The sequence below is a fragment of the Solanum lycopersicum genome, chromosome 6 (assembly GCF_036512215.1).
Source record: "Solanum lycopersicum chromosome 6, SLM_r2.1".
Lineage (NCBI taxonomy): Eukaryota > Viridiplantae > Streptophyta > Magnoliopsida > Solanales > Solanaceae > Solanum > Solanum lycopersicum.
The window spans coordinates 40,192,334-40,217,438 of NC_090805.1; the positions used below are offsets into that span (position 1 = coordinate 40,192,334).

Below are 25,105 nucleotides of genomic sequence, written 5' to 3' on the forward strand. Positions count from 1 at the left end.
ACCTCAAAGTTCAGATATATTTCAAACATTCTTTCCAAATTTAAATAAAGATAAGAGTTAGAATCATAGAATTTAATTCAAAAAATTAATAGCTTGATATATCCTACTTTAATACAAAAAAATTATGAAAAAATAAAAAAAAATTATAGATTACTTTGATCAATATTTTTCGACTATCAATTCATGTTTTTTTTTTTTTTTTTACAAAGATTGCTCTTACCACCAAAAGATTTGAAGAAAGAGAGTACAAAAAGAGTTAAACGGGATTAAACCGAAGAAAATGTAAGCATGAAAATCAATGTTTTCTTGATTTTTTCTATTTTAATGGGGTAAGAATTAAAATTTTATGTATATATATATTAAAAATGTACTCTTTTTCTTTTTCATTATAAATAATTAATTTTCCTAGTGAAAAAATGAATGCATAATTTTTTTGTTTTTGTAATTTAAGAGACCCATAAATTGAGTGCCCAAGGCATTAACCTTAAATTTTATAGGCAAGAGCCGTCATTATCGATCATCACCATTATTAACATTTTATATTCATCATCACCTTAAAAAGTAAACGTGAATGACTGCTTCATTTTAATTTATTTGTATTATTTCCTTAATTCATTTTAAAATGTCTTGTATTTCTTTTTGATTATTTTTCAACTTTTTCAGTACATATTAATTATTTCTTTTGTTTAAATTTCAACTTAAAAAAAAGAGGCAAATAGTTGTAATGTCAAAAAAGCGAGCAAGGAAATACATTATTTACACACTTGTGCCACTTTAGCTATAGACTGCTACTAATAGGCACTAAGCACTGCACTTGTAAGAGAGAGAGAGAAAGTGGTAGCTGAGGAGGAGGAGGCGGAGCACAAGTGCTACTCCTACGTCGAAAGTTTTTCCGCTTTTCCCTTTTTCTCCTTCTATTTAATCCAAAACATTCTCTCTTCTTCTTCCTGAATGTATGAACAACTGGATTCCTACTTAATTTTCCCTCTGTTTACACTGATTTCTTCTCAGTGTTGGTGAGTTTTCTCATTTCAATTTATGATTATGCTTATCATTTCTGCATATTAATTATTTTGATTTTACAGTGACCTTCGTTGTCGGTTTTCCCGAGAAAGTTTTATTTTCTCGGCGGATACGCCTTTCTAATATGGATTTGATTTGATGGTCAAATTGGTGGTGTATTTTGTTGTTAAATCAGGACCGTTAAATTCTGTGGTTCGAAGACGTGATGGAGACCGATGCTGCCAAAGTTTGCTACTCTCGCAAATTCCGTTTTTACCCCGTCCCCCACCAGATTCTGTTTTTTCTTTTTCTTTTTAGTCGTAATAACTTTTCAAATTCCTTTTTTACCCCCTCCCCGCAGATTCTGTTTACCTCAAATTACTCTACTTTGGCTTTAAAACAAGAATTATCTCACTCAAATCCTTCAGTTTCTAATAAATAAATGTGCTTTCAACTTGACTTTTAATCAACTTGCTTGGTTTTCTAAAGTGAAATATCTTTGTATATAATGAAATGAAGAGTATATTTTTGCTTTTAGTAGAGTAATTCAAGGAAAAGTAGTTAACTATTCCTGAATTCCTTTTACTTATATACCAAGTTTCTAGGAAGCCAAAAAGTGTTTTTTTTAGAAAGTTGGGTTGCTTGACCAAGCTTTTAGAGAAATATTATTATGTTTTTGAGTAGTAGTAGCAAAATCTGTTTTTCAGAAGTTTAAAATCTATTTTTAAAATGTTTAACCTTTTTAATTTTATTTCTATACTATTTCTAAAGCAATTTATGCAAAAATTCAAACAGACAAGTTTCTTGAGATCTTAAGCAATTGATGACCTATCAATAAGAGATCACATTTGAGCTTAAAAATATTGTACTCTACAGTTGAGCACTTTATGAGGACCTGGGGGTTTAAGCCCAGAAGCTTACGTTGTTTCATCATTATTCTTGCAATTCTGCTTTGAATTTGATCTATTGTCCTCGACAAGTTGGTAATCAGAGAAATCATAGAACTAAAAACTTTCAACTGTATTAATCTTGTTAGGTAAAAGATATCGAAGAATGGCTTTAGATTATGAATTTGTGTTGCTTTCTCCTTAATCTTAGGCTGCATTTTGACTTTTCATTCGTAGAATCTAGATTGACTATATTCTACCATCATGTGAAGGTTTGATGCACTTGAGCCGAGGGTCTTCTGGAAACAACCCCCCTACCTCCACGAGGTAGTGGTAAGGTCTGCGTACAATATACCCTCTCCAGATGCCACTTAGTGGTAGTTCAGTGTGTATGTTGTTGTTGTTGTTGTATGTGAAGCTTACCAAGAAAATTGTGAATGGGATCGGTTCTCTCATCAGGTTCTGAACTGTTGAGTAGTACAACCATTTGTTTCGTCCTCTATGCATACTTTGATAAACCAGCACCTTTAATTGCTTTACCGGAAATCTAGCTAGAAAAGTACTTCGTTTTATTGCATTTCATTTTCAAGGCCCTGCTACTTACAGCCACATACATTTGCTCACGCATTTATTCTTTCATCTTGGCAGGTAAAATGCTGGTTTGATTTGTTATCATTGTCATGATGGATGACCAGGCCAGTCAGCTGCTATAGAGAAAAATTGGCTACTTTCGATGTAAAGGAAAAACGGGAAGTATCTTTGTTGACTACAGGAGTGTTGTTCATATGGCAAGGAGTTATGGGCCTTACTTTGATCCTGAATACGAGACCTTAAGTATCAGAATAAATCCTCCAAGGTGGAGCTTTTCTACTTTTAGCTTTTGCCATATCCACTTCTTCCCTTCATTATGTTTTTATTTATTTTCATTGGCCTGCCTAGATATTTATTAACTCTGGCAGCATCACAGTTCTGATTCCCATTTAAAATGTCACTTCAACCAAGATATGGTAACCTGTCAGTTTTCTTTGAACCAATGGAAAAATACTATGGATGTCAATTGAATTGCTTCATATTTAACACCTCATCTTTTTTCATGTGGTTTTACTAATGATTATATGATGCTATTAGGGTATCTGTGGACAATGCGACTTGCAGGGATTGTACTCTAGTGAAGGTAATATTTTCAACCTTAAGAATATTGAGTGATGTAGCTTTTCCTAGTTTTTATTTCAAGATGCGGAAGAACTTTTTTATGAGATGAAGCTCTCTTGCCACAGTTCCATAAGCTCTTTAGATTACAATGATAACTCTTGACAGATTAGTGTGTCTGGTCATCTCAAGCTATCCTCCTTACATCACTAGAAGGCTATATTAAATCATGTAAATACTTGTACTTCTGTAGGCTTAAGAAGAAAATATTTTTCTATTAATTGAATTAACTTTGTACAAGTGTCACAAATTTATACAAAATGTGTCACACGAAAAAGGGTAACAATGTCTTGACTCAAGAAGATCCCTTATTTTGATGAATTTTCTGTTTTAACTATATTCCTAAAATATCCACCCATATCTCCTATATATGAGATCATAATCTTTTTCTTTAATCTCAACACTCCCCTCAAGTTGGTGCATAGATATCAATCATTCCTAACTTGCTTAAGATTCAAACTGGGGCTTTAATATCTCCTAATGAAATGTCGGCCCTTTGTTGGGAAGTTGGAACAGCAGGCATGTAAATTTCCATTTCTTCAATAAAATGTCTGTTTACCTCCAACCTTTTTTGTTCTATCATGTCGAACTAGGCTGTTAGCAATGTTGATCGTTGCTTTGTCATCTCCATATAGTCTCATAGGCATTGTTACAGGTCTTCTCAACTCCTTCAAAATTCTCATGAGCCAAATTATGTCACATACTACATTGGCCATGGCACGGAATTCTGTTTCTGCTGGGCGGTCCATATTCTGTTTTTGGCTCCTCCAGGTTACTTGATCATCCCATACATTGGTACAATATCTAGAGGTAGACCTTTTGTCTCTGATAAAACCTTCCCAATCAGCATTTAGTATAAGCTTCAATACTTTGATGCTCATATTCCCAATGAATTGTCTCTAGTTGCTCTTCAAGAGGTGCATAATTTGACTTACTAAACTTACTACAAAAGTTATATTTGGTCTTGAATGTGATAAATAGCTAAGCTTATATGACTTTTCAAGCTTATGGTGCAGTAGTATTTGAACATTGGCTGATCGTAACTTTTCTTGAATAATTTTTAATAGTTTCTACTAAGCTGAATGGTTATAAAAGTACCCACTGAGATTTTCATGTTTTTCCTCAGGTTGACAGTATCAACAAACCTGGAATACTGCTGGAAGTGGTGCAAATCCTATCAGACCTCGATCTTGTAATTACCAAAGCCTACATATCCTCTGATGGTGGGTGGTTCATGGATGGTAAGTATATTATTTCTTGTTAGTATTTTCAGGTAAACAAGGCATGTCCAAATATTTTTGCTTGAGGTTGTCTGGTCTTATTTGAGTTCATTTATAACCTCTTTTAGTTGCAATTCTCACAGCTACTCTAGGGGATTGTATATTAGGGGCGGAAATAGGTATAAGTAAGTGAGGTCAATTGAATTCCCTTCCTCAAAATATGATACAATGCAAAATAGGGCTAAACAAATGCTTTTGGCTGTATAAACTAGTGAAATTCCCTTGACATAATGGAAGATTCCAGTGTAGTGAAGGGAATGCACAAGTTGGTTTGAGCAAAGGCAGATCCAAAATTTGAAGTTTATGGGTTCTAAATTTGGAGTTTCTGGTTTCTTTAGTTTATTGTTTGTACATATTCTGTGCATTTCTGACAAATAGTTCTACCCCTGGTTTTAGGTCATAGGTTCAAGTCTCAAGTATGACATCTAGTATCTTTTTGAATTCCCTTGTATAAATTTCATCTTTCGCTGCTGCTGGATATGGATCATGTTCTACACTATTTCATTACAAATTCAGACTGCTATCCAAACAAATACCGAAATTCATGTTTCTTTGACAGTGGTGGTTTAGATTTACTAGTATGTTTCAGTTCCTCAAATGAAAAAAATAGTAGGTTTTAATTGGCTGCCATGTATACCTTTTTCACCTTGCCAGCTTTTGGGCCATTTGAATAAGTATCAACCTTCTGCGCTGTTCCTCCGTTAACACTCTTTTCTAGTTCTGTCCTATCTGCATATTCTAAAGACTTGGGGAACTCAGCTGGGAAAACTTTTTCTAATTTCATTTCTTTTGAACTTTAACAGTATTTCATGTTACTGATCAACATGGAAACAAGGTTACAGACAACAATACTATTGGTCATATAGAAAAGGTAAAGTATCCCTATTTTCTCACCTTTTAATTTCATATTTTTATGGTCTATACAAAATTAATGCCAGGAAAGGCAACAATTACTGTGGCAGTTCCTAGTATGATAGTATACAAAAGAAAGGAAAGAGGGATAAACGTATACATAGCATCTTCAGAATTTGCTGTAAAATCATGCAACTCCAAGCTAGCTATCCATTGCAGTTGATCTTATATAACTTTGGATTTATATGCAGGCATTGCCAATGACATTTCTACTTAAGCATTTTATTGCACCTAGCATTATAAGAGTTTTATTTTTGGGACTGACTATTCAGAACACAGCAAAAGTCAAGCAATCATTCAGATATTCTTGGTGACTAAAAGTTGTTATAAAATAGCTGCTAATTTGTTAGATAGAGTACCCAGTTCCACAAACCTAATAGTTCCTGATAATGTGTTTGGATTTGCCTATTTTACTTGTGTGTTACATCATGAGATCATTGTTATTGTAATCCTCACCTTTACTGCAGTTTATTTTCCTTTTTCTTCACATGAGTTATAGTTGGGCTTTCCTGAAATTTGTATTCAGGATCATATTTTACCTAGTGACTACCCAGTAAGATCATATTCATGCGGAGAAAATGTAGCTGTGTCATCTAGGTGACTGAAACTGTAAAATAGCTGCCTGAGAAAAAGACATTTTTATCCAACTTATTAATTATTCATTGAATTTCTTACATTAGGCTCTAGGACCTGAAGGTTACACATCAGGCATATTGAAGACATGTCCAGGTAGAAAGGTAGGAGAGAACTCTATGGGTGATTATACCACCATTGAGCTAATAGGCAGGGATCGTCCAGGCCTTCTATCAGAAATTTCTGCTGTTCTAGCCAATCTTCATTTTAATGTCGCTGCTGCCGAGGTTTGGACTCATAATGGGCGCATAGCATGTGTCCTTTATATCAATGATAATTGTTCATCCCTTGATGAGGATGAAGAATCCAGATTGTGTGTCATGGAAGAGCAACTCAATAACATTCTTCGTGGGCGTGAGGATGATGAGAGTGGGGCTCATGCTACTTTCTCAGTTGGTAGTACTCATGTTGATCGGAGGCTTCATCAGATGTTTTTTGCTGATAGGGACTACGAAGGTGGTTGTCTCGAAATGGAGATAGAATACCCTCCTAACTCCAAACCAGACGTCAGAATTGAAAGCTGTGTCGAGAAAGGGTACTCAGTGGTCAGTGTAAGTTGCAAGGATAGAGCAAAGCTTATGTTTGACATTGTATGCACCCTCACAGACATGCAGTATGCTGTTTTCCATGCCACTATCTCATCAGATGGTCCCTCTGCATCACAGGTAATCTGATTATGTAATTTTGATGACTGCTAAGATAACCTTACATACGGAGGATAGATCATTTATCTTTCATTTCTGCTTAACAATGTCAACATTGCTCCAGCCTCTACACTTTGAAAAGGGACGTGATCTGTATGGTCTTTAGTACCGTCGTCATCTCATTAAATAAAAGTTACATTAATATAGAGGGAGCTAAACTTAATTTCAAATCTTTCAGCTAGAGCAGAAAGATCAGAGCTGATAGATCAATGATTTGGTTACCTTGTTTGAGTTTCTGAAACTACCCCAATAAAATCCTCATTCCCCGTTTCTTCCTTAGTTGTAAATTCGTCCATCACCTTTGAAATTTTGGTTACTGATTAGTGTAATTCTTAATCGTATTCCCATAGGAGATGAAAGAAATAAAGGTATTAATCCCCCTTCCCAAAAAGAAGAAGAAGTTTAGTTTAGCTTATGCTCTAGTACCTAAGAATCCGTTCACTTCCTAAGTGGCTCTATGTTGTAATCACTGATAGATTTTCATCAGGCTTTGATTCCAATATGTAATATAGACAACTCTTTTTATAGGAATATTTTATTCGCCACATGGATGGTTGCACTCTGGAATCTGAAGCGGAGAAGGAGAAGGTTGTGAAGTGTATTGAAGCTGCTATTCGGCGAAGGATAAGTGAGGTAAGGGAGATTATCTACTCCTCTTAACTTGTCTTGAATGTTTCTGAAGATTGCGATCTGCCAGCTCTAATGTTACATCTCTTCCCATCATTTCATTTAGTTGAGGCATAAGAAAACCCAATGATTGATATTTCTTGTCTCTTTATGACATTGCCAGTTTCTCATCCTTTAGACAAACAAATAGAATTTATGGAACCAATGCTCCTAACATTATTTCATGGTCACTTTTTGTTGTTGGAATTATTTGGGAATCACCATTTTTTTTAGATCCAAACAGGCTCTTGCTCGCCCCAATTTTGAACTACTTTGTCAAATAGACAAAAGTCTAACTTATAAATAATTCATAGCTAAGGTGAAGAATCAAGAAATATTGCATATATAAACTTTCATTCTGTATTTCTGTGATTGACTGGTATGATGAATCCAAAAAGTAACGTAAAGCTAATTTTTTTCTAAGCAGTCCATGAACATGTGCAATTTTTTGTTTTGCTATTGGGATGAATGTGTAAGTTTGATAGTAGGATGTGGTCATCTAATATTATACTTTGACACATTAACCATTGTACTATTCTATTTGTGACTTGAACTTCAAGTGTTATGATTGCCCTCCAAGGGCGCATTCATATGTTACTTCAATCTATAACTTTATGGGATGCATGAACCTTCCCAAAACCCTCAGAATTCTAATGCCACCAGGTGGAATGTAAATTATATTCCTTTTATATGCAGGGCTTCAGCTTTGAGTTGTGTGCCAAGGACCGAGTTGGCTTACTTTCTGAAGTTACGAGAGTCCTACGAGAAAATGGGCTATCAGTGACTAGAGCTGGTGTTACAACTATTGGGGAGAAAGCAAAGAATTTCTTCTACGTAAGAGATGCGTCTGGAAACCCTGTAGAGATGAAGACGATTGAAAGACTGCGTGAAGAAATTGGACAGACAATGATGCTTAACGTGAAGAAAGACCCAACATCTGCAAAGGCACCTGAAACTGGTGGTCTGGCTAAGACAAGCTTTTTCTTCGGAGGCTTACTGGAAAAGTTCCGAACCTGAAACTTCATCTACAACTACTTGTATAGCAGAATAAAGCACTTATATATAAATGTGGCAAGGTTTCCCTGTAAAAACCTGTAGATACATTGGACAATTATCCTTGTCGGGATAAACAAGGGAAAAAAAGAAGTAGTCCCTTTCAGTCTTATTCTATGCTGAAGTTTGGAAGATTACGCGATGACCGTGTGTTGTTCTTGCACAATAAAAGATGAAGATCTATACATTGCTGATGACACTATGACTTTGCATTGGAGCTTTCGTCAAGAAATGCAGGTATTGAAGATTGAACACCAATACGTTATAGTGTTATACGTTGTGTATCAGCTAGTTTGGTTCGACAATGATCGAGCTGCTAGCATTGTTTTGATTAATAGGTACTTCAGTTTAATACTAGCCGGTTGAGTTTTTCCTCATTTGGGAATAGCTTGTACTATGTAATATCATTGATTTGCATGTAAGGATGAGAATTTAAGTAACGTTGAATTCCATTTTTCTCTCAAGGAAAAGTATAGTGTGTTCTTTTACCCATTCTTTTAGGGAATTTGTTTTTTATCTTAGTTATAGGAGGACACTACAGGTGGTTAACTAATTTTACGCTGAGTTTGTTTGTTCTTTTCATTACTGCCCTCGATCTGTTTTCTGTTTAATTTTTCTGTGCTACACGCGTTCATATAAAACATATAATCACTAAATTAGTTCTTACTTCTTTGGCAGTGTTGTGGATTTAATTTGAGCAGAATGACAACTAACACCGAGATCGAGATCTATTCGCGACATGAAATTGTTACTGATCATATTTTGTCAAGGTTGCCTGTGGCGATTCAAATGTGTATGCAAAATCTGGAACGACCTTATCAATAGCTCGAGTTTCGTGGAAAAACACTTCAACAGTGAGAGTAATCGTCTCCGTCTATTGATTATCAAGTTTGGTCTTAACTACCAGAAAGTCCCGTGTGTAAGACCTTTCGATACGTACTTGCTCCCTGATAAAATATTCAGCGGATGTGTCCCTGCTCATAAGCTGATTTATCACGTTGGTGATATCTGGTGCATTTATGGTCCAATTGATGGATTGTTGTTATTAGAGAAAGGAAATTACATAGACGATGGACGATTTGGCTGGTGGAACCCTGCAACGAAAGAGTGTAGGCTTATACCTCATGTTTTTTTCGAGGTAGAAGAAGGTTTGGAAGACAATGATCGTAGAATAGGAATAGGAATAGACTTAGCTACTCATGACTACAAAATCATTTGGGTAAGAACGTATTGGAATGACTATGAGAGTGACATTTTCCCCAAGGTTTATGCAGCTGTCTATTCGACGAAAAACAACTCATGGAAGCACTTGGACCCTAATTTCTCACACGAATGTCAAATATGCAGCTCCCATAATTGCACCTACAAGAATGGTACGTACTATTGGATTAGTACTAGCAAGAAGTGTATCGCGGAAGGGATAAACGTGTATTTTATACGTACATTTGATTTTTCAACTGATTTGTTTGGGAGATTTGAAGGACCACCAATTCCAGGTGAACATTGGGTAACTTTATTTTTACGAGGTGGTTCAATTGCAACAATGTCTAGTAAAGATGTTACACAAGCAATGGTAGCTTTTTATGATATTTGGGTAAATATTCAAGGAAATCATTGGATTAAAGTTTATACAGTGAATCCACCAATAACAGATCATACGTGTATTGGAATGTGGGAGTATGATAAGTTTATTTATGAACTAACACAGAGTTGTAAAGTGTTGTTTTATGATCAAACATCTAAACAAGTTACAAGTCTTGGATTTGATTTTGTTGATTTAGGCTTTGGCTCATGTTGGGCTTTGAGTTATAAAGAGAGCTTATTTCCGATAAGGAAGGAAAAACCGGGCGAGAAGGATAATATTGACTACTTTATGGTAGATTATTAAACAAGCATGAGGAATGAGTTAGAAGTTCGAAAGAAGTACTTTTTCCTATGATTTTGTCATTTATATGATTGAGTTGTCAAAACTGTCCTATATCTAAACGAGATTCTTTTTTATTAAAGAACCTCTTTCTAGTTGCTGTGGAACAATTCGGAAATTCTCAAAATATGTTACATACCGCTTAAAGAATCAACTCAAACATGTTTTTTCAGGAGAAATGTGAGGACGACATTTTAAATGTAGCAATTGAATAGTTGAATTGAACATTTGCATACATTTCTTCTTCTTGTTGTTTATAAGGAAGTACTGAAATATTTAGAGCTTGAGAACTTTTTAATCAAATCTCTTAGCAATTGACAAACGATAGTATTTGGTTACAAATAGTTGGTCCGCTTCGAGGTGTGTTCGGTTAAATAATTGGTAATATTTCAAGTAGAAAACAAACACCTGATGATAGACTATTCGTTTACTTCCCAAAACAAATTAAAAAATGCCACATGTCAATTCTTTCTCTATTAATTCATAATTTCATTTTAAAATACATCATCTTCCTCAAACTCTTTTAAAAAAATCTTCGTCTCTCTTGAACAAATCATCCCAAAAGAAGAAGAAATTCAAATGCAATTTAGATAATTTCAAAGCCATCAGGTTTATGATTGTGACCGATGGAAGTTTAAATTAAGTTCATATTATTGAAGTTGAAAACTCAATTTTTCGAGTCGGGTTAAACCATCATCTTATTAATATTTACATTAAAATATTTAATTAAAAAAGAGTCCGCTTCAAACGCATACTCAAAATCTGGGATTGATGAGAAAACAGGACAAAATGGTCTATTTACAAAGGTATTTAAAAGTTTTCTGGGTTAATAGGATATTTGCTTAGTTAAAGTGTTTTTTAAAAATTCAAGACAACTTCAAGTGTCACTTTATGTTTTTTCTCGATAAATCAGAAGAGTATTATTTCTATTGAGTGCGTTGCAGTCACTTTGAATGTTATATTCGTTAGTACAAAGGTAAAAAATTCCTTGCTATAGTGATATCCTCTTGACCCGTAATTTTACACATATTTAGAATGATTTCTACGTAAAATTCTTGGTATCGTTATTTTTTCATTTTATTTTCATTATTTTGACCGATATACATATTTTTTTATTAATCCGCATTTTCGCAACAGTGTTTTGTATGGTCACTAGTTAAATTTAAGTGGCACAAACTTATAAATCGTGCCAAATTTAAGAAGCTATCTTGTTATATTTCGAAAGAATGGAATACATTGTAAGTGTAGATCATTGTGATCAAAAATTGCAATTACTAAATCCTTTTACCCAGAGGGTTACTCGCGAGAAGATATTATTGCTGATCGTATTTTAACGCGATTATCTGTTAAATCACTGCTGAGATATAAAGGTGTGTGTAAAAGTTGGTGCGATCTGATCAAAAGCTCGAGTTTTATCAGAAAGCACTTTGATAATGAGAGTAGTGGTACTCGTAAAATGGTAGTTAAGTTTGGTGTTGACTATGAGACAAGCCCTTTGCCTACAAGGCAAGTTCATTTGTATTTGCTCCCTCGTAATTTAATTCCAGGATGTGTACCTACACATCAACGGATTTATTACTGTGACGGTGTTAATGATTTCAGACACATGGTTGGTCCGATCAATGGAATATTCTTACTAGAGAATGGACATTTTCTGAATGTTCGATTTGCCTGGTGGAATCCTGCGATTAAACAGTGTAGGGTTGTTCCGAAGATTGAATTTGATGTAGAAGAAAATTTTGAGGACTGCAGCAGATCACTTGGAATAGGTTTTGACAGAACGAATCAGGACTACAAGATTATCTATTTTCGAACATTTAGCATTAAATTTACATCAGTTGTTTATCCTAAGATATTTACTGCTCTGTACTCGACTAAAAATGACTCGTGGAAGTTCTTGGAACCGAATTTCTCTCATGAATCTCAAATATCTTTTTCGCAAAATTTCACTTGCCAGAATGGAGTTTATTATTGGCTGGCCAGCAGTAATTGGAGTTGTGACAAAGAAAATGTGTACAGTGTTTTGTCATTTGATTTTGAAACTGAACTTTTCAAGATAATGCCAGGGCCACCTATTCCAGGTGAATACTGGGCTAGATTAGTGTTACGCGGTAGATCAATTGCAGTTATGGCTAGTAAAGACGTGTCGATAGCTATGACAGCAGAATATGATATATGGCAAAGGATTGGAGAGAATAATTGGATCAAAGTATACACGGTGAATCCTCCTATACCCTATCATATGCCTAATGGGATGTGGGAGTATGATAAGTATGTTTACGAACTAACACAAAGTTACAGGTTGATGTGGTATGATCAGAACGCTAAACAAGCTACGAGTCTTGGATTTGATTTTTTTATACGTCTACTATCTGGTTTTGCTTGGCCTTTAGATTATAAGGAGAGTTTATTTCCAATTCCAGTAAGGACAGAAAATCCTACTGAGAAGGATACTGCTGAATATTTCTTCAGAAAGTATTAAACGTACTCAAAAGATTATTGACACTTGAAATCTGAATGGTGACATATAAAGAAAGAACAACTTATTAGATTGACATTGTAATTGTAGCAATTAGTTTTAGTTTTTCTGTTCTTATATTTTTCTAATCCAAGTAACTGAGTGTGCTTAGCATCAGAAAACACTGAAATTTTTAGCTACTTGAGAATTCTTATTACCTCTGAAAAACAGTCAAATGATGTTGATTTAATACCGCCTTGCAACCGCACGTCGTCTTAGAAATAATATAGAGAGTCGATCCATGAAAAACATCTCTACCTCCACGAGTTTTACCATTATTCGAAATAGACAAAGAAATATATTACTCATCGACTGTGATGTGTTGAACGAAAAAGTAAAGAAATTTAAGAGGAAATGATCTTTTCAAATCTCTTATGTGTAAAATATCAAACTAAATACAAATATGTAAAATGCTACAAAATACCAAATATCTCGAAATATAATGTGATTGAACATATGTTACAGATAATGAACTGGTTCATAAACATACTGGGATGAACCATACCTTCTTGTATTCAATTACGTTCAGCCTCAGCTTGATCAACTCATTTTGGATTTCGAGAATCAAACAAATTTTTCTTATAAGGGGAAACAGAATGACTTACAGTACTAGTAAATTACTAATTCTATCTGTCATGATTTTTAACCATGAGGGAAAAATTACTAATTCTATCTGTCATTATTTTTAACTATGAGGGAAAAACACAATACTATGTTACATGTTACATGCAGTCGCGGTGTGTGTATGTTAAATCCTAACAATGTATATACATTCACTCACTTAACCCTATAATAACGTTACTCAAGTCACCCCACCAGACATAAACCGAGTATCGGGCTTCTACTTAGCTGTTGTTTTCCTATAATGTTTGACAAGAAACTCCACAAGTCAATGAGTAACTATAACTAATTTTTTTCGTGCCTATAGCTTGACCTTCGCCTTTTTCTACCTGTACAGATGTTCTGTTAGCCAAAACTTAATCTCACCCATTCTTTTAGGAAATGAGTGGAAATTATTTTTGTCTATGTTGCAGGAAGAAGTCACTGGTTTTGTTAGCTAATTTTACGCATATAATGTCATTTTCTTATTACATGTCCAATCCCCTATATAAAGGTTTTTTTTTTTTTTTTTTTTTATGTATATATAAGGAGAAGATATGTTTAAAAATAATTCAGGTTCAAGTCTTTTTTGATCTGTTTTCTTGTTGGATTTTAGTGAGCAAATATAAAACTTCTTGATTTAAGCAACCACCAATTATAAGGTTAGGTAAGTTGATTTTAAGTTTTTAACTTTGTTACAATTGTTCTATATTTCTCCATCTGTTTCATTTTGTCTGTCTTACCTTTCTTTAAAGAGTATTTTCTTTTTTTTAATTACAACTCTTTTAAAAATACAAAATTAGAGAACATTTTGATATGTTTTATTTTGAAGTCTTTTTTTCCTTTTCTAAAGGAAGCTCTGTTTCCATTTGCGTTGCTCTGTCTCAACTATTTTTTTGTTCAAAACAGAGTATTTACTTATATTGTAATCACAAATTGAAATTATAAATCCTTTTCCCCCATATAATAGGATGGAGGAAGTATAAATCCCATATCGACATATTGTTTAACCAACATATTTTGCAGGAGATATAGGAAGCAGAATGACGAGTAGTACAGAGAGTTGTTCGAGAGAAGAAATTTTAATTGATCATATTTTATCGAGGTTAGCTGTGAAATCACTGTTGCGATTCAAATGTGTGTGCAAAAATTGGTGTGATCTCTTCAATAGCTTGAGTTTTATCAAAAAGCACTGTGATAGCCCCGGTAATCGCACCCATCCAGCGGTTTGCAAGTTCGGTGTTAACTACAACAATGAACCTGAGCCTTTAAGAAGTTTTAATTTCTACGTACTCCCGGAGAAAATATTCACCGGGATTGTCCCTTCTCCCATCAGAGGCTTTATCGTGGCGAAGGAGTTACAGATTTCCGATGTATTTATGGTCCGGTTAACGGCCTATTCATATTAGAGAAAGGACATTACTTAGAAAATGTTCGCTTTTGTTGGTGGAATCCTGCTACCAGAGAGTGTAGGCTTATTCCTAAATGGAATTTTGAGCTTCTTGATTTTTTTGACGATCACACACGGTCAGCTGGGGTAGGATTAGACCTCGTTAACAATGACTATAAGTTCATATGGATACGAGTATTTTACGATAATGATAAATATGAGGTCTATCCTCAGGCATACGCTGCTATTTATTCATTGAACGATGACTCGTGGAAGTTGTTAGACGAGCCTGATTTACCTTACGACTGCAACTTATGTGCGTCATTTACTTGCACGTATTTAGACGGACTACATTATTGGATGACTGTTACCCGGGACAGTGATAGCAACCTAACGTATGGTATTCGAACATTTGATTTTGCAACGGAATTGTTTGGGCAGAGGGAAGCACCACCTATTCCATCGGATCATTGGGGGAATTTGATGTTACGTTGTGATTCTATTGCAGCTATATCTTCTAAAGACACTGCGCGGGCTTATATATCATTTTATGATATATGGGTAATGGTCGGAGAGGATAAATGGATCAAAGTATTTACTATAAATCCTCAGGTACCAAGTCATTGGCCTCAAGGCGTTTGGGATTACGATAAGTTCATTTTTGAACTAACAGAAACTAGTAACTTGGCTTTCTATGACCATTGTACTAAACAAGTTACAAATCTTGGATTTAATCATTTTCGGCTTCTAGGCTCTAGCTTCTGTTGGTTTCTGTATTATAAGGAGAGTATAGTCCCAGTAAAGAGAAAAGAACCGTCTCCATTTGATAATACTGATTACTTTTTAGCAAAGTATCGATAAACAGCCACGAGATGTGGGTGTATGAGGATAAATTGAAAAGCTTATGAATGTGAAATCAGCGAGCGTGATAAGCCTAATTAACAAGGTGGAAGGAGATTATATGAGAACATACGTATTGTAAATATGTTTGTTGCTGGATTGTATAACTCTTCGGATAAAAAGAGTTAATTATGTCATATTCCACTCCTTTTTATGTGTTAAATCTTGTTTGATATGAATTGAAGTCTCTTATGATCAATGTATGTCAATTGCGAGTCTTTACATTTAAAATGCATGAATAGAAGCGTAGGACTTGATCTTGCTGTTACTAATTAAAAACAAACATATATATACAAATCAAAAGAAAAAAAGTTGAGTGACAATCTGAGATATTATATTTGAATTTGCGCTTGGGCTGCTTAATAGTTTTCAAGTTACATACGATGCTAGAAGCATAAAACATCATCATTTGTTACATTCTTCATCAGTATAAATGGAGTTACCATGCAGGCAGGGCGGAGCTAGAGTACTATAGCTTATAATGGGTTGGATTGGTCCAAAAATCCTATATTTGTCTTGAGAAATTTACGATTTATTAATTTAGAACCCAATAACTTACGATAGAATCAGATTCTTTTTGCACTAATTGCAGAAATTTAAATGCAAGAAAAGAATAATTCTAATCACAGCACTTGTTCGTCCTGGAATAATAGAAAAAAACCCTGTTTTCACCATGTAATCACTATCTTCTTTGTTTTATTTATTTTTTTATAAAAAGAAGATAACAGTAATTGATTGCTCCAAAATATTGAAAGGGTAACGAAAAGCCCTCTTGTTCAACAAAGAGACCATTCGCACATGTATTGTAATAGACCTCTCGCTCTAAGCAACTATACTACTATTGGCATCCCAAACTAAAAAATACAACTGAAAGTCCAATTTCAGGTCGTTATTCTGAAGATAAAGAACTCCACTCTCGGAAGGATAATATTAACCTTGCATATAACATGCACATTTAAAAATAAGTAAACGGATGAGAACTGCATTTAAAGTTTCAAACTTCAGACTCGTCACTTCAACTTCAGAACCAATGGTCTAAAGTTGATTCCTACAGAGCTAAACTTCAAAACTTCAGCTATTCTTTGAATAGGGGTCCGAAAAACAACCATTTGTGTAGTTTCCCTTTAACATGGTGTAACATTATCTGTTTTTAGACGAAGTCCACAAGGTTTTCCTCAAAATATCTCACGCCATTAGGTGTATCCTTACGTCTTAGATGTACCTTCATATTCTTTTTGGCTACCAAATTTTGAATTTATGTGAACATTACAAAATTTACATTACATGTAATATTCCTTTTGATTATTTCAGTTCAATTTTTTATTTAATTATAGGTAATTTAAAGCTTATGGAAATACTATACAAACTAGTAGTAATAATTTGTAGAATTCCAATTATAGGGATCAGAAATGGCGTTCTAGCCTTATACAAACTTATTTTTTTAGTTTTATGTCCTTTCTCTTCAGTTTTATACTAAGAGATCTGAAAAAGTCATTTTCTTTTATTCAAATAGTTAGAGATTTCATCTCCTCCCAAAATTATACTAGTGAAGGACCGATTGATAATGAAATATAACAAAATGTTTGAAGAAGAAACAGTTAAAATCATACTATAAAATTATCTGTCCCTTATGTTATTCAGTCCTTTTACCCAGTCTTTTAGCAATTTAATGGATATTATTTTTATCATCATATTGTTATAGGAACAAATTTATTGGTTATTTGCTAATTTTACGCTCATTCTCTTGTTTCCTTATTGTACGTTCAGCCTACATAAAGACTAATTTCATCAGAAATTCACTCTTTTTTGTGCCTTTTGTGATCTACATACTTTTTTCACTCTGCCTGGTTCTGTTTTTTTATAACTAACATTCATAACTGCATTCTCTTTTGTCTTTATATATTTTTTCAGTCATACGAACAAGCGCTGATCTTTCTTATTCATCTTCATGTAATAAGGTTAGTTTACCAATAGTCGACACATTTGTTAATTTTAGGCCTTTACTTCAAGTTATTTCTCAGATGATCCACCCAGCTAATAGTTATTATCTCAGAAAGTCACTTATTTTGTTGAAGAAAATTGGAATCAAGAAAAGAAGTAGTGACATTTTGAGATAACGTGTATTAGTTAAGCGATCATCTGAGAAATCTGACTCTTTGTACCATTTTTCTATAACCGAGATATTTGAATATTTGGTAGGAATTTATACAGGGAGCAGAATGACAACTAGTATCGAAAACTACTCACGAGAAGAGTCAGAGGGCGTACCGTTGCGAAGATGTTGATGATTTCAGAGGACTTTATGGTCCAGTTAATGGATTGATCCTGTTAATGAAAGGACATTATCTATGTAATGTTCGTTTTGCTTGGTGGAACCCTGCTACTAAAGAATGTAGGATTATTCCTATAGTTGAATTTGAGCTTGAACGATTCTTCGATGAGCATGATACTGTAACAGCGGTAGGGTATGATGCTGTGAGCAAAGACTACAAAGTCTTAAGTCTTCGAGTGTACACAAATGAACATAAAAGAGAGATTCATCCAAGGACATTTGGTGCTGTTTACTCGATGAACAGCGACTCCTGGAAGCACATTGAGCCTAATTTCCATTACAACGATTCCTTGTATGAGTCCCAGGACTGCACTCATATAGACGGGGTCTATTACTGGTTGTGCCTTATCAGAGACGTTGGCTATGTTATATCAACATTTGATTTCACAACGGAAACGTTTGGGCAAATGGAAGGACCACCAATTCCAAGAAATCATTGGGGGACTCTAATGATGCGCGTTGGATCTCTTGCTGCAATGTCTAGTGACCAACTGTCAGAATCTGAAACGTCTTGTTACGATGTATGGGCTATGATCGGAGAGAATAATTGGATCAAAATCAATACAGTAATTCTTCCTATGAAATGTCATTCGCCTCTTGGCATGTGGGGCTATGATAAGTACATGTTTGAATTGAATCGAGCTTACAATTTGGCGTATTATGACTCCACAGCTAAACAAACTACAAATTTTGGTTTACATATGACTGAAATATGCTCTGGTAGTGTTTATGCTATTAGTTATAAAGAGAGTTTAGTACCAATAAAGAGAGAAAATTCAATTGAGGAGGATACTGTTGAATACTTCTTGATAACGTTTTAAACATTCTTCTTGTTCGATCGCGTAGATTTGGTTTTGTTTTGTAGTCGTTCACAAAATTATTCAAACTTAGCTTTTAGATGAAGCAGTCACATTGTTAGTTAGTGAACGTATGGCACAAAAGTTTATTAAATTATGTTTATGATTTATATGAAATATATGTATGCACTTGTTTTTCCTCTAATTTACCAAATTATGAGATTTTTTTGTAAGCCTTGCGCAGATAGAAGAGAATCGATTATTGAACATCAAAGTTAATTCGGATTTCGAGAGTTTCGCAATTTATTCATATAGCATCCAAATTCAAATTACGATGTGTCTTTGTACATTTTTGTGTTGACGTGGTATCTTCAACTAGATAAATTTGTGAGATCCATATCCATTGTAGATAAACATAAGGAAAGTTAAAATGCAGGAACAGTTAAATTTTGTTTGTTGCTTATTGTTAAAGTCAATTAATGTTGCAACAAACCAAAGCTCACCATTTTATTTTTTCAACTAAACTCTTACCAAGAAATCTGCATAGGTGAAAAGGTTGAAACCTTGTGTTTTTTGTGATGTCACTGGTGATATCATTGGGAGTAGATTTTCCTATAAATACAGAGCTCTTGCTCATTTCAAATTGACCGTGTTTATACAAAATCTGTCTTTGTATAATTACTTTTTCAAATTTTAATTTATTTTTTAAATATCTCGCGATAACACTTTATCATTTATTTCTTTAGGAATATTTGCTTATATATATCATCCCTATTCTCTTCAGGGAAGAAAGCATCAAAATACATCAATTTCAAAAAAAGTCAAAATCACTTAACATATTGGAACTTTCATTTAATTATCATCCTATCATAATTCATAAGAAAAAAAGAAAAAGAGTAATTAGAGCAAATAGTTAAATTGATTATTCATATATCTTATCTATATAAATAAAAGCCGTCTAAACATAGTAGATAAACATTAAAGAGTAGATATGGGTTGGAATATATATTTTTTTATTATTAATGTGCGTATAAAGCAAAAGACTTTTTTCCATTAACACAAAATAGATGTTACATAATTTTAAATAAAACATGAATATAATTGGGATAGTGTAGCTATAGAGTCCTTTTATTAAAACCATCATATAACGGAAACTTGTATATATATATATCACTTCTTCTAATGGGATTATATTCCAATACTTGTCCTTCAATCCCTACAGGTAAAAATATAAAAACAGAAAAAAAAAATGGTAATCAGCGTCTATACAATACATGTATAAAGACATTCACATTAACTTACTGTCTTAAACATGTTATGACATATTGCTATCGGATCGAGCATATGACTGAATGTAAAAATGAAAAATGTGTCATATTGAACAATATTAACGATATGTGTTATATAGCACAAGAAGACGTTACTTGGAGCAATCAACGTTAGGGTCGATAGATATGTAGTCAAGGTTGCATAAGGCAGGGAACTTTGCTGCTTTCTGAAGATCTATAGGTAAAGTTTGTGCAGCATTCTTGAGACATAAGCAGATGGCTTCGCGATCAGAGCAACCAGACTCATGAAATTGCTTGTCAATAATTTGTGCTCCACTGCAACATGCAGTATTAGGGGAATCGTTTCCACTCATTAAGAACCCTTGGCATGGTATCAATAAATTTGAATTCACATCATCGCATAGAGCGTCTGCATTTGCTAAAGCAAAATAAATGGATATCAAAATAAGTACGAGTAAAGAGTAAGTAGGAATTGTGATAGTACTTGACATCTTTCTTTTGAATTTTGAAAGAGCTAAATAAGTGAACGAAATATGTAAAGGAGAAAGGTATATGAAGTAAGGGAAAAATTTGGATGTTAATTTATAGTGCTTTAAGGCATGGTCAATTTGTCATTTTACTCATCTATATAACCAACTTTATGATTTAATTTTTTTATCATTTTCCTCGTGAAATTATATTTTCTATTTTTAGTATGACTTTGAAAATTATTGATAAATAATGACTTTTGTAATATCTACTTATTGGGGGTTAAGGATTAGAATACTCCTTTACTTTCGTTTAATTTATTAGTTAACTATGTTCTTTATATTATTGGGTTAGATATATCAGCCTATGAAAAAATTTAAAAATATGCCCCTAATTTGAATAAAATCTAAAGGAAAAATGCACTAGTACCCCCTCAATCTATGTCCGAAATCTCAGAGACACACTTATACTATATTAAGGTCCTATTACCCTCCTGAACTTATTTTATAAGTAATTTTCTACCCTTTTTGGTCTACGTGGCACTAGTTTGAAAAAAAAGTCAACCATCATTGGGCCCACAAGATAGTGTCACGTAGGTCGAAAAGGAGTAAAAAATTATTAATAAAATAAGTTCAGGGGTAATAGGACCTTAGTATAGTATAAATTTGTCTCTGAGATTTCAGACATAGGTTGAAGGGGTACTTGGGCATTATCCCAAATCTAAATAATTCATTCCATTCTTTTAAGGAAAAATAACTTAAATACACAACTATAATTTTTATATTCTCTAATTTTCCTTACCTTTTTTAAATATTACATAAATTCCCTTTTTTTTATTTTAGTGTAAGTTTTTAGATACATTACATTCTCTCTCCTATAATACACATTTACCCATTTTAATGGCTATTTTTTCTCCATTAAAAGACTCAACCTCTTAAATCAGTTTTTGAATTTTAAATTTTATCCATTTAAACACTCAACCTTTTAATCAGCTTTTTGATTTTGAATTATTAAATTTAATTAATTTTAAATAAAACACCTAGTTAGCTCATTAACACCATTCCCTTGGTTGTCACCAAATGTACCAATAAGAAGATTAACAGTGAATATGTTTCCCTGAATACCAGTGCGTTCCAGAGCCGGTTCGGAAGAGAAGATTTGGAGAGGATGAGAAGGATACGGTTGTAAGTGAAGCAGTCATGGCGGAATTTAGGGATTTCAGAGGGGCAAAATCGGAAGAAGCAAAGAGCAAGGTGAGAAAAGAAGCTGCAACCATTGTTGTTGAAATTAATAAAAATTTTAGTAAAGGAATCCCATATGTATCATGAATTTTTGAAAATTGTTATCATGTATCAGACAATAAGTTTAATACATAAGTACTCAGTGTGTTATAGTGTGTTAGTTGATGCATTGATACATGAATTAGATGTTTATCATATGATTTTCTATGTATCAAGAGTTTTTGAAAATTGTTATCATGTATCAGTCAATAAGTTTAATAACTACGCCATCAAGTGTGCTTGCTGATACATATCGACTCAGTGTATTATAGTGTTTAGACGATGCATGATTACATTTATATTTTATATTTGAACATCTATAATAGATATACTTATACGTATTGTGTTTTAAGTTTTACTTAGTAGAAAATATATTCCAAATAACCAAACCAAATGCACCCCTAAAAATTAGAAGTCCTTTTTGATTAAGTTTGTTATTATAAATAAAAATAAAATAAAGAGTCCTCCTGTTGTTAGGATTGTTTAGTTATAAATAAAGAGACATCATAGCAATATGATTAATCATGGCGGCATCATTCTACGATGATCATGTTCAGAGTCAGAAAGAGAAGATTTACGCCCTTTATGAACTTCGACAGGAATTAGAAAATTCCAATGGAAGGAAGATATCTGATGAACTTCGACAGGAATTAGAGAAAGACAAGAGTCATGCACTTGAAGAATTAGAGAAAAACAAGATTCATGCAAATCGAAAGAAAATATCAAATCGATACGACTCAAAAGAGTTGAAGCGTAATACTATCATATACCTATTTATTTCTTTTACTTTATGTTTCTTTGCTTTTACATATTTTTTCGTTTTAAAGTAAGTGATATTATTTATCTATATTTGTGACAATGCCTTTCTATACTTGTTCTATTCATTTATCATCTTCAACTAATTACTACTATTATCATGTTTTATTATATATCTTGATGTATTTTTTTTTTTTAACAATCGTGCTTACAAATACACTAGCACTTGACATTACCAGTGTTTTGCATCCATATTTAATACATAATCTATAATAACTTTTAGTATTTTTCTTAAATTATTCTTTATTTATTCAAGTTTGATAAAATTGTAATTGTAATACTAATAATTTCTTGCCGATTTTATTAATTACGTTGTAGGTTTTAGGTTTAGAACTCTTTTAAATACAAAGGTTTTAGGTTTAGGACTCTTTTACGTACATACAAAAACTAATAAAAATTTTGGGACCGGAAATTTTTATTTCACTTTGTAATTCATACGTTTCATTTTCAATAGGTATCTATTAGAATCCTAAGGCTAATGTGAATTCTAAACTAGAAAAGACGTATTTAATGACTAAACATTATTAGTGTTTACGACCACAATTTTATCAACTTAAATAAATATATATACTAGTATTAAATTTTTTACTTATTTGCAACATAATTCATAAGAACTCCTTATATTTTAGTACTTTACAATTGATTAAGTTTTTATTTCTTAAACATTTCATTATTTGAACTAAATTAAAACTCATAACATTTAAAACTTTAAAATCAATATTTTTGTCTTATATAAACCTTATTTAAATTATGCTAAACAAGATAAATAAATAAAACAACTGAAAATATTTAAGAAAGTGGTTCACGTTTTTTAAGTTTTTTTTTTTTTAAACTTTTCTATACGAAATTCTGATCACTCGATGAATATAATATTTATTTTAACATCAGTTGCTATTTTTAAAATATTTTTTGTTCTTTTTTTTTTCAAATTTAAAGTATACAATATATGAGATTGGACAGAGAGAAGATACCTTCATATATAATTACCTTAATTTATGAGATTGTTTTTTTTTCTTCATTTTTGCAAGTAATATTACCGTTCATTTGGTCATCTATCTATCATTTATATTTTCCATCCTATATTAAAAGTACGAAAATTCTTAAAATGTTACTTGTACTATTATTTTAAATTTTTAATGATGTTAAATATTTATAATAATAAACATTACATAAAAATTAAATAAAGAAAATTTCTTTTTATTATAATTAAATTCTTACGAGAAAAATAGGTAAAAGATATCGTCCAAAAAAATAGCTAAAACAATTAAAATTAAGTAGTTTTCTTTTACTAGACTTCTAAAATATACGTAAAGAAAATATAAGTAATTGAAGAGTCACTTTAGAATTAGGATTTTTTAAAATTAATTTTCGAAAGAAAAAAATAAGTAATTGAAGAGTCAATCTAGGATTAGGATATTTTTAACTGATTTTCGGATGCCAAATACAATATAGAAGGTTCTGGATTAGGTTGGTTTTTTGTATAAATAAAAGGGGAGGGATAGTAGCAATATTATTATATTTTTTAACCTTTGCCTTATTTTATTAGCTTTATTTTAAAGGATTTGAAAACAAGAAAAAATGTAATTATAATTTTTAGTCAGTTTTATTATTATTATTATTATTATTATTATTATTATTATTGTTTCAATTGTTCAAAAAATAAATTTATAAAAAGATTATACGTTCTATTTTTAATTTTGTTTAATAAATAAGCAATGTTTTTCTTATAAAAAATCAACACACACACGAAACACACATCATTCTTGAAAAAAGACCAAAAATCCACACAATATCAAAATACAAACACAAGGAAAAAGAAGAAGAAAAAATCAGCTTACTACTAGAAAATTCACCTATCACATTATATATATAATTTTCTATCGCTCACACATAAAAGTTGAGGTCAAAGGTGCATTTTCGTGATTCCAATATTATGAAGTTGCTCAAATTTAAGTATGTTAATTTTGGATTTTTGACATTATAATATGAAATATGTTAGAGAATTTTTATATTATTAAATTTAGTGAAAAAAATTGTATAGCATGTGATTATTTCTTGCGTGCTTAAAAGTTTATTATTTTTTTAGGATAATGCACAAGTACCCTCTCAATTTATGTCCAAAATTTCAGAGACATATTTATATTATATTAAGGTCGTATACCTCTGAACTTATTTTATTAATAATTTTTTACCCGCCTACGTGCCACTATTATTAATAAAATAAGTTCAAGGGGTAATAGGACTTTAATATAGTATAAGTGTGTCTCTGAGAGGTTGAAGGGATACGTGTGCATTTTCCCTTATTTTTTTAAACTTGTTCTTTAAACTTAATGTTGTAATTAATTGATATTCGTATGAGATTTAATTATAATGAGTTAAGTTACTTTTACACCTTGTTTGCATAATAATATTGTGTACTTTTTTTTAAGAAACATAAAAAAAATA

The 25,105-nt window shown here is 32.5% G+C and overlaps 5 protein-coding genes across 11 annotated transcripts; 4 read left to right on the forward strand and 1 right to left on the reverse strand.

Annotated features, from left to right (window-relative positions):
- The first annotated feature begins 567 nt into the window (after positions 1-567).
- LOC101244297 (ACT domain-containing protein) lies at positions 568-10,355 on the forward strand. 7 transcript variants are annotated; one of them, XR_011221485.1, is made up of 10 exons: positions 821-1,016; positions 2,538-2,745; positions 3,018-3,063; positions 3,754-3,908; positions 4,225-4,339; positions 5,182-5,249; positions 5,971-6,588; positions 7,156-7,260; positions 7,990-8,583; positions 9,025-10,355. XR_011221485.1 is itself a non-coding variant. In XM_010324645.4 (9 exons), exons 5-9 carry the CDS (start codon positions 4,333-4,335, stop codon positions 8,308-8,310), a joined length of 1,119 nt encoding a protein of 372 aa, XP_010322947.1. In that variant the 5' UTR covers positions 746-1,016; positions 2,538-2,745; positions 3,018-3,063; positions 3,754-3,908; positions 4,225-4,332; the 3' UTR covers positions 8,311-8,816. The 7 variants fall into 7 exon arrangements, 4 of the variants coding, with proteins under 4 accessions (XP_069154762.1, XP_010322947.1, NP_001305987.1 ...); XR_011221486.1 differs by lacking the exon at positions 821-1,016 and adding an exon at positions 2,167-2,227; XR_002027847.3 differs by lacking the exon at positions 3,754-3,908 and having other exon boundaries at positions 704-1,016.
- A 1,265-nt stretch (positions 10,356-11,620) lies between these two features.
- Positions 11,621-15,857, forward strand: LOC101253910 (F-box/kelch-repeat protein At3g23880-like). The gene is made up of 2 exons (XM_069299247.1): positions 11,621-14,055; positions 14,415-15,857. Exon 1 carries the CDS (start codon positions 11,727-11,729, stop codon positions 12,750-12,752), a length of 1,026 nt encoding a protein of 341 aa, XP_069155348.1. The 5' UTR covers positions 11,621-11,726; the 3' UTR covers positions 12,753-14,055; positions 14,415-15,857.
- On the forward strand, positions 14,432-15,639 carry LOC101253600 (putative F-box protein At3g17500). The gene is made up of 2 exons (XM_004242253.1): positions 14,432-14,775; positions 14,853-15,639. The coding sequence occupies exons 1-2, from the start codon at positions 14,432-14,434 to the stop codon at positions 15,637-15,639; spliced, it is 1,131 nt and encodes a 376-aa protein (XP_004242301.1).
- A 2,152-nt stretch (positions 15,858-18,009) lies between the features above and the next one.
- On the forward strand, positions 18,010-18,831 carry LOC101253297 (F-box protein At5g62510-like). Its single transcript, XM_004242252.4, has one exon. The coding sequence runs from the start codon at positions 18,010-18,012 to the stop codon at positions 18,829-18,831; it is 822 nt and encodes a 273-aa protein (XP_004242300.1).
- Positions 18,832-20,227: 1,396 nt separating this feature from the next.
- LOC138349390 (non-specific lipid-transfer protein 1-like) lies at positions 20,228-21,840 on the reverse strand. The gene is made up of 2 exons (XM_069299723.1): positions 21,689-21,840; positions 20,228-20,411 (listed from the first exon to the last, which is right to left on the reverse strand). Exons 1-2 carry the CDS (start codon positions 21,838-21,840, stop codon positions 20,228-20,230), a joined length of 336 nt encoding a protein of 111 aa, XP_069155824.1.
- Positions 21,841-25,105: the final 3,265 nt, after the last annotated feature.